At 50.5% G+C, this 13882-nt stretch overlaps 2 protein-coding genes across 2 annotated transcripts; one reads left to right on the plus strand and one right to left on the minus strand.

The window, feature by feature from the left end:
• Positions 1-1133: 1133 nt before the first annotated feature.
• CkaCkLH20_08128 (uncharacterized protein) lies at positions 1134-3070 on the plus strand (the record flags this gene model as incomplete). The annotated part of the gene is made up of 2 exons (XM_038890843.1): positions 1134-1525; positions 1585-3070. 2 exons carry the CDS (start codon positions 1134-1136, stop codon positions 3068-3070), a joined length of 1878 nt encoding a protein of 625 aa, XP_038744026.1.
• Positions 3071-10662: 7592 nt separating this feature from the next.
• On the minus strand, positions 10663-13788 carry CkaCkLH20_08129 (uncharacterized protein; the record flags this gene model as incomplete). The annotated part of the gene is made up of 2 exons (XM_038890844.1): positions 10663-13576; positions 13688-13788. The coding sequence occupies 2 exons, from the start codon at positions 13786-13788 to the stop codon at positions 10663-10665; spliced, it is 3015 nt and encodes a 1004-aa protein (XP_038744027.1).
• Positions 13789-13882: the final 94 nt, after the last annotated feature.

Consider the following 13882-nt stretch of genomic DNA (forward strand, 5'->3'; position numbering starts at 1 on the left):
TTGAAATTGACTACACGCGGATCACTCTGAAGCAGCAGGGTCACTCGGATCAGATATTTAACCCATACATCGATCAGCGCACGTTGATCGCCTACTCTTCTTATCTAGCATCGTGTTTCTGCGACATTTTGAGTTCGTGTACTGTCTCCGTCCCAGTTAAAACAAGTGCGCTATGTCATTAGGTGGGCACAAGGCCTACTATTTCAATGCAGGTGGCTGACATTCGGGAGCAACTACACCAAGAAAAGTTGAGTGCAACATGGGTTTAATGCGTAAGTCCGTTGCGTCTCGCAACCCGCGTATCCCGTATCCCGCGGATTACCATGCCCTTTTGAGTTCAATGGTGACACTTCCGATGACAGTTATAATAAAGAACAGAAACAAAGAGCCTGAGTGATCGGACGATAAGTCAGTCCTCTGAGGCAAACGACCATTGAAAATGTACTATGCTCTATCAGACGGTAACCTATGACATGAGAGTTGATGCGAGGACAATTACAGTTGAAATGAGTGACCCTGGAGGATCAAAAGACTAACACGGTTTGGTCCTTACATCTCGAATTCAAGGCCCATGTACTGTACACTTCAAACATGTATCTGATCTGTCTCCTTGTTGTCCCTACTCCACCGGGCCTACTCAACAGCTGTTCATTCTGACCGGTAGCCTACCGAGAGATCTTCCATGAATACGACATGGGGCCCTGACAAATGATGCTCAGCGAGTTGTACTTTTGTAGGCACACTGCATCATCCAGCGTCCGATCTGTATGGGGGAAGCGGACTTTCGGACGACGGCTTGATCCGCAAACACCTTGGCAACGAGATTCAGGTGGTTCATGCAGGAACAAATGTGCACGACTCACGAAATGAGCATCGATCAGTGGTCAGAATCGTGTCCTACAGGAGAACAGTTCTCCATTTCTTGTGGCATTCGTGTGGGCATGCTTGGATGTCGGAACTTCGGACGGTCGCGATGAGATAGTGTCGTCTGAGATGCAACCAGCGGATCAATGAGTATAAGACGTTGCCACGGCCAGACCCCAAAAAGCGAAGACACCTGGTATTACATGACAGCACAGTTCAAACATACCATCTCCCTCAAGAACGCACATTTGTCCCCTTCAATTCACAAAATGGCCCGTGATGGAGTCTCCAATGGCACCAGCCCCGTAAAAGACGCCGTTGAACCAACCAAGCTGGTCAACCTCGAGGAGGGAGGCTTGGGAGATGTGGACAAGGACAACTACATCGACTACAACGCACCCTATGTTCGGAATCCGCTCCCAGAGCCCGACTCGGAGGTCAGAGTGCTCGTTGTCGGTGCCGGCATTCATGGCCTGCTCACTGCTCACCACTTGATGAAAGACGGCGGACTCACCAACGAGGAAGTAATTCTCATCGACAGGGCCGGTGGTTGGGGAGGCAGTTGGTACTGGAACCGATATCCCGGTGTGATGTGCGACGTCGAAGGCTACGGATATCTTCCTCTCCTAGAAGAGACCGGCCATATTCCCAAGAGAAGATAGTAAGTCTTGGCCATCAGTCAAGCGGAATATCATAGTTGCTGACTTTGTGGGTTTCCAGCTCTTACGGCTACGAGATTCGCGAGCAATGCGAAAGAATTGCAGACATGCTGAACCTCAAGGCCGGATTTGGCGTCAATGTCACCCACCAGCAATGGGACGACAGCGTCAAACGCTGGGTGGTGACTATGACCCGGACACTCCCAGACGGGTCCTCATCCGACCCGTACACCGTCAAGACACAATTCCTAGTCTGTTCCGGCGGTCTGTTCCCTACGCCCCTCGTACCCCTCTTCAAAAACATGAAAGCCTTCCGGTCCTCGCCAGGCAAGGCCGTCATGCACACTGCCCGGTGGGATTGGTCCGTCTCCGGAGGTTCACAAGAACAACCAGACATGACACGGTTCAAAGACAAGAGAGTCGGTATTGTCGGGACGGGAAACACCGCGGTCCAGGTGATTCCTCTCGTCGCGGAGTGGGCGAAGAAGTTATACGTCTTCCAGCGGCACTCAGCTTACGTCGGGCCTCACTTCCAGCAGGACACGACTCCTGAGTTCTGGAAAGACGTAGCGTACAAGAAGGGGTGGCAGTATGAGCGAATGGTAAACCTGGATGCTTTCTTCACGAACCCCAAAGAGTACCCAGACCGCGTCAAGGACGGATGGTCTCAGATCGGTGGCGTCCGCGCCTTGATCGGAGGTTCCTTCGACCCTGTCTTGCCTGGAGGCGAGGAGGCTCACGTTGAGAGGCTCATCGCTCTGGATAAGGAATGGTCAGAAAAGATGCGGCAGAGGGTCTCTCAAGAGGTCGATGACCCAGACGTAGCAGAGAAACTGAAGTGCTGGGCACCGAGCTGGTGCAAGCGTCCCACATTCCACAACAGCTACCTCACGACTTTCAACAAGCCCAACGTCGAGCTCATCGATACGAATGGACAGGGTGTACGGGACTGTACGGCTGGTGGTGTCATTGCCAACGGCCGAGAGTATGAGCTCGACGTACTGATTCTGGCGACCGGCTACACCATCGCCATCTTCGACAGTGACCCATCCAAATCCACGACTACGACCATTGTCGGCAGAGACGAGCGAACCCTAAGCGACAAGTGGAAGTCTGACGACTTTGGGACCATGTTCGGTTTGGCGACCAACGGTTTTCCGAACCTGTTCTTCTGCACGCCGGCAGGCTCAGGGGTATCCAGCAACTTCCTGTCGTACCTGGAGAACAACGCAAGGACCTCTGCGCATGTTATCCGTCAAGCCCTTGAGCGTGCGGAAAACCCAAACTTCGTGGAGATTGAGGCTCTCAAGGATGCAGAGGACAGGTTCACTGACCAGGTCATGGAGAAGGCGAGGCATTTCAGTGGATTGGGCATCTGCGGTCTTGAGCTCAATACCGTCACCAACGGCACGGGTTTCACGGTTCCCAAAATGCCTGATGCAGAGTTGAGGAAGGAACCGTGGGGAGAAGGCATCTTGGGAATGCGAAAGTTGATTGCGGAGTGGACTCAGCAGGGGAGACTGGAGGGTTTCCAAGTCGTGGGCTAAGCATTTTGGCCAACTGCAGGTCTCTTGTAGTTTGGTTTTGGGCTTCCATAGAGCAGAACGTGTGCAAAATGATACTTCTTCTACTTCTCGAAAATATGATGCTCAGAGGCCCTCTGAACGATTTTGTCCACAATTTAGATGGCAGGATGATGCTGCGTGGGGTCAACGGCTAGATCACTAAGCAAAAGACAGAGCTAAGCAGGTTCGCCTTTTTCTGAAATCAATCTTACAGTAATGCATGATAGTTTTACTAAGCAAGGAATTCCTAAATGTCTCTGCCTCTCGTGCTTGATACACCACACACATGTACTCACGAACTGCTTGAAATACGAGCCGAAGTTTCAAACCTGCTCACACTTCACAGTCGGCTGTCTCTATTTGTCGATGGTAACCTTTCTTGATCTGCGAAGAAATATCTTCCGATTCGCGGGTACCAAGCGTACACGGACTCTGAAATCATCGGGTCTTCCTTTCTGCCTCTCACGTAAAGCCAATAAGCTGCAAGACCAGCAGCCATGGCCAGCTCTGTTGTTACTATTTCAAGGGTCAGTATGTTGGCTGCTAATGTACGTTGAGATGATATCTTACAGGATGCAACGAAGACTTGCTGCCAAGTCCAGGCCACGTTGTTTTCTTCGTCCACAGGAAAGTCTCGGCTTGGCACCGCAAATAATGAACATATGAAGGAGATTGGCGTCTTCGATGGGCCTCGGTCAGCAAATTCTGGTGTAAAACCAATAGTAGTAGAGGGGAAACGAACGAAGATGACCGTGACAATAGTGAAAACGAAGACTAGCTCAGTTTGCAATTCTCCGTCCTGAGCCCGTTTCTCAGTTTGGTGAACCAATTTACGCGTGCGTCTCGCCACATCCAAGTCAGCTTGTTTCTGCTTCACCTCTAGAAGATGATTGAGCTATAAAAGGTTAGTGGACGCTAAAATGAAGCTCCAAAGTTTAGAATGATACCAGACTAGATACTTACCGACATAGTGACGGCCGATGTGTCCTCAATCAAAAGTTTGTCCACCTTTCTTTGTCGAGATAGTATGCCTTTCATGATGTTTGATGTAACAACTTCAGTCAAGTAAGATGAGTTGCTATCGTAAAAGGGGCTTTGTTCGAAGACGGATGACTGATCTTGGAAGACTCGCTTGATCATTCTCAACTCATCTTCAGCGTCCTTGACTTCCAAGAGGATCCCTATTTCTTCGGCGATGTCGCACATGGATTCTTCGCGTTCTGCCTCCATTATTTCCTGCTGCTTCCTTTGACGCTTGTCTCCCGTCAGAGCTTTATCTGCTTTACTCGTGGGATGAGTGGAAGTCCAGTTCTTCTGAGCTTCGTTGAAATTCCCATAACAATCTGCCCCATTCTTCGCCTATATTTCGAATCCGAAATTATCTTACTGAAGTCCTCAAATGTTGACGGTAACCTACCATATATGCAATCCGGTAGTCAAACATATCGAGTATGTTTTCAGTGAAGCCTGAATTGTTCGGTGTGTCAACGAAATTTGTAGAACATTCCATCATTCGCAAGGCCAACAGGTCTGCGCTTTTTGGGGGGTCATTCGTCACGGACTGTGAAATGTACTTCAACAGGCCGCTTTGACGTCCATGGGCATGTCGGGGAGCAGGGAACGCGGTTATGATGGTGTCTAAACAGAAGTAAGCTCTCAAGATGCGACGGGTCTCCCATTTGAAGCGGGAAACGTACTAGCGTCAACTTTCCAGATCCACATTTGGTTGACCATGATAATTTTGCTGCCCAAGACGCCGGGTTGCGAGGCAAGCTGATTCAGACCACGCTCCTGCCTTCGCTGGGCAGCATGTTTTGCCACAACCTGGTCTTTGTTGCGGAGAGAAGAGTCTGCGTTTCCAAGAAAAGCGTAGTAGGACTGGTCCAGCGTACAAGGTTGGTGTAGAAACTTCGTTGTCTTATCGAAGTCCATGTAGATCGCCTTAAGCTGCTCTTCGGCATTCCGAAGCCTTTGACAATCTTTATCATTACAGCGTTGTTCCAAACATTCCGAGTTCTCTGCCTCCAAGTACGGTATCTGACAGCCCAAATATACATTAGAATTGAGCTCTGGGTGAAAGGATTGAAAATTACTTACCACTATCGAAAAGACTCCGTTGCATGATTCATGTATCGGGGTGAAAGATGGTCTTCGTTTCCCAGGGTGATGGGCTGGGTATTCGATCTCACTGTACGCGTCGGTGATGAATGAATTGCATCCACTCATGTACGCATGGTGTGCTATATCCTCGAGCTTGCTCAGCTTGCTTATGGTGTTCTACATTTATTCATACTTTAGCACAAATGATACCGAGAAGGTCTTTGGCCGGCTGCTGGGGATCTCTTCATGTTTACGGCGAGACAAACACCCAAATGCGGCCGAATGGGTGGGGCAAAGGTAATGCATCGTTAAAACTTACGCGAACCCATAGCCACTGTTGTGAAATTGTCAGCGTGTTTAAGAACAGAGAATACAAAAGAAGTGTCGCCAGCTTACGTCGTTCTTAGGCAAATGGAGCCATTTCCAAGTGTTGTCGTTTGAAGTGACCCTAATTTCTTCAAGAAAAGCATCGAAGGCTTTGCCTTCCGAGCTCGAGATTGAGCTGGGCGTCTGATAGTATAAAGGGAAGTTGTTTCGAAGCATCTGAGCTTTGTCGTTCGAGGCAAGTGACAGGCCTTTAAGTTGAATGACTGGATCGCGCCTTAGAATCATCAACATCTGCAGAAGAAGGGGGCGCTCCGGCTCAGTTGTATTATGAGACTTGAGCTTTTCGATGACTAGGCCTCGAACGGCTGCGTCGTGTTGGATGCTTTGGTGATTAGTTAAAGCGCGGTGATTCAACAATAGTGCCATAACTCTAAGATGATCTTCGTTGAGCATCGGAGCGTCTTTGCGGTATTCGCATAGATACTTACGATGCTCAGGTCGACTGATCACCGCATGCAGAACTCCGATACCGCCAAGGCCAACCTCCGCGTGAACGTCTGCGCCAAGTTGAAGGAGAACCATTACGGTACCAGGCCGGCCAAAGCAAGCAGCTTCGTGGAGTGCCGTGTATCCAAATCTATCGGTGGCACTGGCTTTAACTCCAGCTCCCATTGTTGGGCTCAAAAGACGACCAACTTCCGAGGTCGACCCCTGGGCGGAGGCCAATAGTAGGCTCAAAACTCGACTGTCGATATTTCGCGTTGGTGATGCGCCTCTCACAAGGAGTTGCTGCACTATAGCCTCGAGCTTCTGTTCCACGGCCAAGTTCAACACTGTTTGGCCTAATTTGTCGACGATATCGAGATCAGTGCCTGCCTTAACGAGTTCGTCAACCAAACTGATGTGATGGTGTTCAATTGCATAGAAAAGGGCTGTTCTTCCGTATTCGTCTCGTTCATTGATATTTTGCCTTGCGTCAATTACTTGTTGTAGACTTGGTAAATCACCGCGACGCGCGTAGGTGTGTACTTTGGCCTTGTCCTCACTGTAAAAGCCTCTCATATCTACGGCAAGGTCCCCAGCCGCTTGGTCAGTGAGAACAAGGATATGAACAAAGTCCAAATCGGATTTCAAGGCTTCAGAAATACGGGCTCGAAGATCCGACTGATCCAAGATCAGAAAATTGAATGTGGCGCCTGTCGTTGAGCTGGCGAAAACGCGTGACTTCCGTACAAAAAGAGCGCGGTACTCTTTGAATATTGGACCTTTCATCATTTGACATACCACATAACGACATACGGGGACTGAAAGGGATTGATCCTCGTAGATTCGTTTAGTGAAGGGATCGACACCACGATAACGATAGACACCATTTGCGGCATTCGTGGATATCATGATTACATGACAAGGGCGACCTTGAAGGACCAAGAAGTCGCCGAGCCTGATATGGTGACAGGGAATGTTGGTGGTGAGGCTTGTTGCTGTGTGGTTCAATGCTTGAATGTTTCCAGGTACAGAGGCGTTGGACTTAGGAGCTAGATGCGGAATGGGATTGCGCATCTTCTCAATAGCTTGGCTGCTCGTGCCGCCGGGATCATCGCCTGATTTTTTAATATCGGAATCATCTTCAGGAACGCGAAACTCAGCGCCTGGCGATCCTAGAGATGATCAGAAGCCAGTTTTCGAGCCAATGGGTTTGGTAAAATTCTCACCTTCTTCATCATAGTAGCCCATGGTCTTTCGAGGCTTGGATGGCTATACGCAGACCTGCAGGTAATGCAAGCTGAGAGGGTAGATTCAAAGTGAAAATGATACAGCTCAGTGTAGCCTTTTGTCTAGCTCATGTTGGTCGACTTCCCTCGGTCCGCAACTGAAAGAAGGAAACGTTGATCTCTTTTGCCTCGTCTCAAAGCTGTGTAGGTAAAGAGATGAATGTGATGGGATTGGATCTGGAAAAGACAGAATCGACTGGAGAGATTGAGAAGACTGGGAAAACTGGCTTCTTGCAGTACGAGTATGCAGTCTTTTCCAATCTGAGTCTTCTGTGGGGAGTATTGCATTGGCCAGGCCCTCGAGTATGCACCAAATGCATCAACAAAACGTGGACCTATCAGAGCCCGCATACACGAAGAGAAATAAGACATTGATGCATTGCGACCCAGTCTCTTCCGAGATGGTATGCAGCAGCAGCGGTGGAAAATCGTGCACGGAAGTCTTTACTCGTTGGGTATGGCGAGATATCTATGACCAGATTATAAGGGTGGCTGCATTGTATTGCGCGGCTTATTGCATTTGTGGTGCACGGAAGTCTTCGAGCGCGAATAAGACGATGTGCATATGTCTCTCGAGAAGAACATGTTCTGCGAATTAATGGGGTAGGGGGTTGTAAGACGCTGAAAACAGAACTCGGTCTCAAGAACCTAAGCTCACTCAGAGTATGACAACATCCAACCTCACAACGTTGGCAAAGTTTGCAACTCATTCGGTCGAGCCAGAACAATAATGGTAGATGGCTGCATTATATTGCATGGAATATTGTATTAGTTGCCGACGCGTGGAAAATTTGGAAGACACTTCAAACTGAGGTGCCTCGGTGGCAAGGCTTCATCTTCGTTATCAACGGACTCCAGGCCGGAAAGAAGATGCAGAATGGCCCTGGAAAAGAGCAACATCCGGATGGAGTTTTGTGAACTTATGCAGGAGACATGTTGTGAGACGCCCCTGCATGCAACATCGCTTATTATATTGGGCCAAGATGCTCTCTCTCACCGACATGGGCGAGCAAAGTAATTTGTAAACCTATTATCGGAAGCTCAATGGTCGAAATCTCGGCGAAATTGACGTATCAAGTAATGTGCATGCCGGTGTTCGGACAGCCAGCGTCGCTGACTAGTAATGTACCCGATTAACTCAGCAGTCATCCGCTCACACTTACAGGACAATCATTTTCATGCGATTTAATGAGACTGTTCTTCAGCTACATGCGAAACGAAACGTGGGAAATAATGAGCAAGCTATATGATGTATTGCCCCAGTGTCAAATCATTCCCGCAAGAGCTTGGAGTGGCAGATCATAATTGTCAATGATTAAGCTCCTAAAGGTCAAAGTCCGCCTCAAAGACAAATAAATAACTCTTGAATTTATCCTCACGATCTTCTATAGCTTAGCAGCGACGAATTGTATAGGCGTTGATGTATAAATAATAGAAAGCCGCTCAAATCGCCAGACAGATAGTAGGTCGATTTTGAGGGGTTTAACGTCTTTAGTAGCCTTTTTAGGATATTTAGCGATGACATCAATTTGAGAAAAAACATCTAAGATAATCATGGCACTGCCACGTAGGTACTTTATGCCAGTTTCACCGCATTTGATTTCATACTAAATACACGAGCAGAGACGGGAAGAGACCGTGAAAGACGAGAATACCACTCACTCGGATCAATTTTAACCAAACAATTCTTAGCTTTTTGCAGCAGCCTGTCGCCCGGAGTTTTGCCTCTCAAGCTGATTCCTCTGGGATCCTGCAATACGTGGTTTCGTACCAGGCCGAGACCAAGGGCCCTAAAGCATTGGCTCGACAAGCAGGGCGTCTTGCCAAAAGATGTCATCGTCGTTCAATGAAAGGCTATATAGCATGATTGTGTATGGTAGGTAGAGCACTCTCTCATACACAGTCGTGTGAGTTGCCTTGCCTTGCTTTTGAGGCCTAGGCAGAGTTTATCGAGAAGATCGCCAATGCCATCGTTCACAAGCAGACGTCATCTTTCTCCTAGTCCCTGAATCTCTATAAAACCACGTTACCACGCCAACGATTTAAATCTTCACCCGATCACAGTTGGGATTATTGTCGTACTATTGGTCTCGTGATACATGGCAATACAGAACGACCCGTTCACCGCCTACGTCTGGAAAGTCGATCAAGCCTCTCGAGTACATCCAAGATCAACCTCATTTCTTCTCCCTAGTTTCATCCCTCATCTCCAGCTGCTTCACCCTCAATACGTCACAAACAAAGAAATGATCAGCAACAGTCTGTCAACTTGACCTCCACCCACATGTATTATCAAGGGCGATATGCTGACATCTCATCAACCAACTTCACCCCAAGCTCCCCTTAGCTCAGACAAGACCACAGACGTGGACTATTGTTGGTGAACGGGACACATCTTGGGTTTCATAGCCCATTGCTTTTATAATCACATTCAGAGTATCCACAAGTAGACTGGATGTATGTGTAACACTAGCACGTAGTGCATCGCAACTATCGCTCCCAGTTGAGTTAAAGAACCTCTCCAGCACATATAAAAGACTCACATCGCTCTGCGTGAGGTGAGGTAAATAGAAACTCACAGCTAGCAACGAGAGAGTCTTTGTGTGTTGTCTATATCTTTGCCAATAAAACCGCAAAGTCCTGACTCCTGAAGGCCAATGGCCGTTTTACTCACCAGCAAGATGCCCTGTGGTGATGTCTTGTTAGTTAATTCTCTTCCCCTATTACACTGAATACACAAGAATAAACAGACACCAATGATAGAGGCTGGGGAATCACAGAGGCCTCAGGAGGTTCTAAGTCCAGCGGGCGTTTCACCAACAAAGAAGGAAGCTCGCTTGCCAGGTCACATCATTGCGGGAAGCACATGATCGAAGTCTATCACAGTTTCAAGTCAAATGGGAGGGCTCACTCTTGTCGCTAAGTTTGCATTCCAGAGAAGACGGAGACAGTTTTATAGTGCTTCGTACCCATCCAGGTTCTCTAGATGTCAAGGCTGCAACAGTCACGACGGGTGGCTAAAGTAGTTCTTGATATCGTAGACGAGGCAGGCAGTATGGATATGATGTCTGGTGTTCCAGCATTCCCCAACGAGTATCAATAAGAAGAGTCTTACGCAGTATTCATGGTATCACATTCATACCCAGTTTTCATAATTAATACAATATCGCACCTAACAAATGTCATCAAGTTGTCATGAAGCAACCCAAACAGACCCAACATCCATACTCCTTCCAGTCCCCCCCATCCGCGACCAAACACCATGATATCCCTCCGTACAAAGATCCAGATGATGGTATCATAAATGCCCCGGTAGTATATAACAAGATAGCACACAATAAGAACACCCAAAAACCGCTCGTAACCCAACCCCTTTCAACTTCCCGGATCCATCCCATTATTCTCAAACAAGCTCAGGACATCGCCGGGCAGGTACTCCAACCACGGCGGCATCATCTCGTTCGGCAGGCCCAGGGAGCCAATGTCCACCGGGTTGTCGAACGTGATGACGTCCGTGATGGGGCCCATGCCCTGTCCGAGGTACGAGTACGTGCCGTTGGCGAAGTTGGGGTCGAACATGATTTGCGGCGAGAGGTGCTGGTGATGATGCTGCTGAGCCGGCGTCCCGTCCTGCTGCGTGCCGCGCGGTGACGCGGAGTGCATCATGTTCTGCTCGTAACTCGACGAGTTGTGTGAGGCTGGCGTGTATGACGCCGACTGCTGTGCTTGATTCGTCCCAAGCATGCCGGCGTTGACCGGCGAAGACGGCATGTCCGAGAGACCGTCAAAACGTAGGTGGGGTTTGTGTTGAGTCGGGCTCCCTATTGACGAGGAGGATAGCCGGTGGGGTCGATTCGGCCGGGAGGTCTGCCGCATTGCGGACGTCGTTGCCTGGGGATATGCCACGGCGAATATGGAATGCGGCGGAGGCTCGGGTAGGCTCTGGCGGATGGGGTCGTAAATCATCATCCCCGGCGGCGTAGGAGCAGAATTCGGCATGCTCGTCTGCGGTTGTGCGAACCCATGATGGCCGGCCGCCATGTTCTGATACATGAGTGTAAGGCTGGGGGGAGAGTTCGTATTGCCTGTCAAAGACCACGCGATAGGCGGCATGTTGGGCGAGGCCGGGAAGCGGGCACCGATGGAACCGCGACGCGTGATCTTTGTGCTTTCGTACTCCTCATTGGTATAGGTCTCGCAGTCCCAAATGCCCTTGGACTTCTGGTCGAGCGCAGTCAGGATGTACTTGATCCCGCCCCAGTATTTGTGCAGTTGCTGTAGTGATTTGTAGCAACGGGAGTAATTCTGATTAGCCGCAGAGGCAAGGAGTGAGTGCTTGGTCGTGGATTTGTGTTCCGTCTTGTGCCTGTGACCTTCCACCTTGGTGTCGTGCGGCGGAGATGCCTCCCGAGAGGTAGGATTAGACGCATTGGCGATGGACTCCATGAGGAAAGCACAGGCGGCGATGTACATAGGCTGGGACGTGAAGGGATTCCCGATGAAGCTCTTCGGGTCAGTGAGCTCTGCAAACGCGAGTATGTCGGCTATTGTTTTGGCGCTGGACATGGATAGCTCGCGGCTGTTGGGTAGCAGCTGATGGCCGGGGTCAAGAGAGCCGAAGGGCGTCAACAGCGTAGGCTGGTGTAGGATGATGATGAGCGCATGGAACCAAAAGTGTAGCAGAATGAAGTTTGTGCCCTGCCCCGCCTTCAAATACGTCTTGAAGTTTGACACGCTAAAGTGTAGTCGGGAGTCTTGCTTCTGGTAGAGTCTCGTTAATTCGTGCTCCATGCGTGCCAGCTTGGTCCACTTCTCCTGGGTCAGGTCTTTGGCGTTGCGAATGTTGTTGAGGACGTCAGACACGCGACCGTACAAGTGAATGATCTGAATGAAAATAGGCAAAGGTGCGGGCCAGCCGGAAGTGGGATCGAGGGTTGGCTCGGGTAGGGCTAACTCAAAGTCATCGTCACGAAAGGTCACGGGTCGTCCAGTTCCAGAGGAGATCACTCGGTCAAGAATGAAGACAGCCCAGAACGTGTCTGTGCGTTCCTGTTCGACTTGGACCTGCTCCTCGTGAGAGAGGCTGTCGTCGTTGTTTGGGACCTCGTCGTCCTCTCCAGCATCACTGCCCCATTGGCGGGTATACCAGGGGTCTTTCTCGCCCTGATATTGCACACCAACTCTCTTCTGCAAGCCAAGATCGAGAGCCATACGAATGGCCAGGCCAAGGTACATCCACAGGGCACTGTCTTGGTCGGCACCGAAACCCTCGTACGCCATCATCAGCATTGCCTGAACGGCGCCGACAGAAGGGCAGGGGAAGGTCTCGACGGTCGCAGCTTTGGCCCTATGCGCATAGTACTGGCCCAAGTCGGCACGAGACGATTCATCATCCTTGCTCTGGGCGAACTGCGGCGAATCCGAGAAGCGGGCAGCCAAGGCACAAACGGCGTCGACAAGAATTGGTTCGACGCGCTTTTCCTTGACCATTTGAGTGAACCTGAGTTCCTTCAAAAAGGGGTAATTGCAGCCCAAGTGCAGGAAAAAGGTCTTGACCAGCTGTAGAATCAGGGGGTGAACTGGCGCAACGTCGTTTGGGTCGTATACCGGCAATTCCTCGTCGGTGGCGACTTCTTCGTCGTGCTGCGGCATACCGGACATGGCCATTCCGAGGGACTGGATAACACTCGATCCAGAGCTGGGAGATGTCGCCGAGTTTGAGCCCCCTGTACTCCGCCTTCGGTCCCGGACAGACACAACCATCTGCTTGTAGCCAGGCACAATGGCCGTGGGACCGAAGTAACGGAAGTATGGCACGCGATGGCGCTCGGTATGGTGTAACGTGGGCGATCGACTGTGGACGCTTCGGGCATCGTCGGAGTAGGAAGTGGTTCGAGGAGGAGGGGGGCGGCGGTTCTCGTGATCTCTGATGCCGTGCTCCGACGGCCGTCGCACGAAGGTCGGAGAATGTGCGGCGGTTGCTTCAGAACTCGTCCGGGACGTGACATCGCCTCCGGACTTGTGCGTCGCGGACAGGCGGCGGGCGGTATCCGGTGTCTTGAAACGGCGCTTCTCATCGCGGTGGTCATCCTCTTCGCGGGCTTGGTCTTCTTCTTCTTCTTCGTCTTCGTCATCGTCGTTGAGGTCCTTGATGACAGTGGCGCCACCGGCCGTCTTCTTTTCGATCACCTCATTGTAGCCCAAGCAGGTATGGCCGTTCTTGGTGCAGGTCGAGCAGACGGGACGCTCGCCGGCGCATCTCGTCTTTCGCTTGCGACAGGTCAAGCATCTGGGCAGAAGAGGTCAGCTTCGTTGCGTGAGACGGCTAGGAAGGATGCGCGAGGGAAGGAAACAGGTAGCAGGAGACAGGAGACAGTAGAAGCAAAGCGACACGACTCACGCGGCGTTGATCCTTCGTCTCTTGGAAGGGGGCTGGCCTTGGTTGTGGACGAAGCGAATCTGCTTGGGTGCGGGGGGAGCTCCGTTGATGATGGAGGTCATGGCGCGTTAGGTTAAGGTCTGGTCAGGTACCGTAGGTGAGGAGAAACCTCAACAGCGACGCAGCATGGTGCTGCACTGCGGGAGGGCTGCCGGA

This window comes from Colletotrichum karsti (genome assembly GCF_011947395.1).
Source record: "Colletotrichum karsti strain CkLH20 chromosome Unknown Scaffold26, whole genome shotgun sequence".
NCBI classification, from domain to species: domain Eukaryota; kingdom Fungi; phylum Ascomycota; class Sordariomycetes; order Glomerellales; family Glomerellaceae; genus Colletotrichum; species Colletotrichum karsti.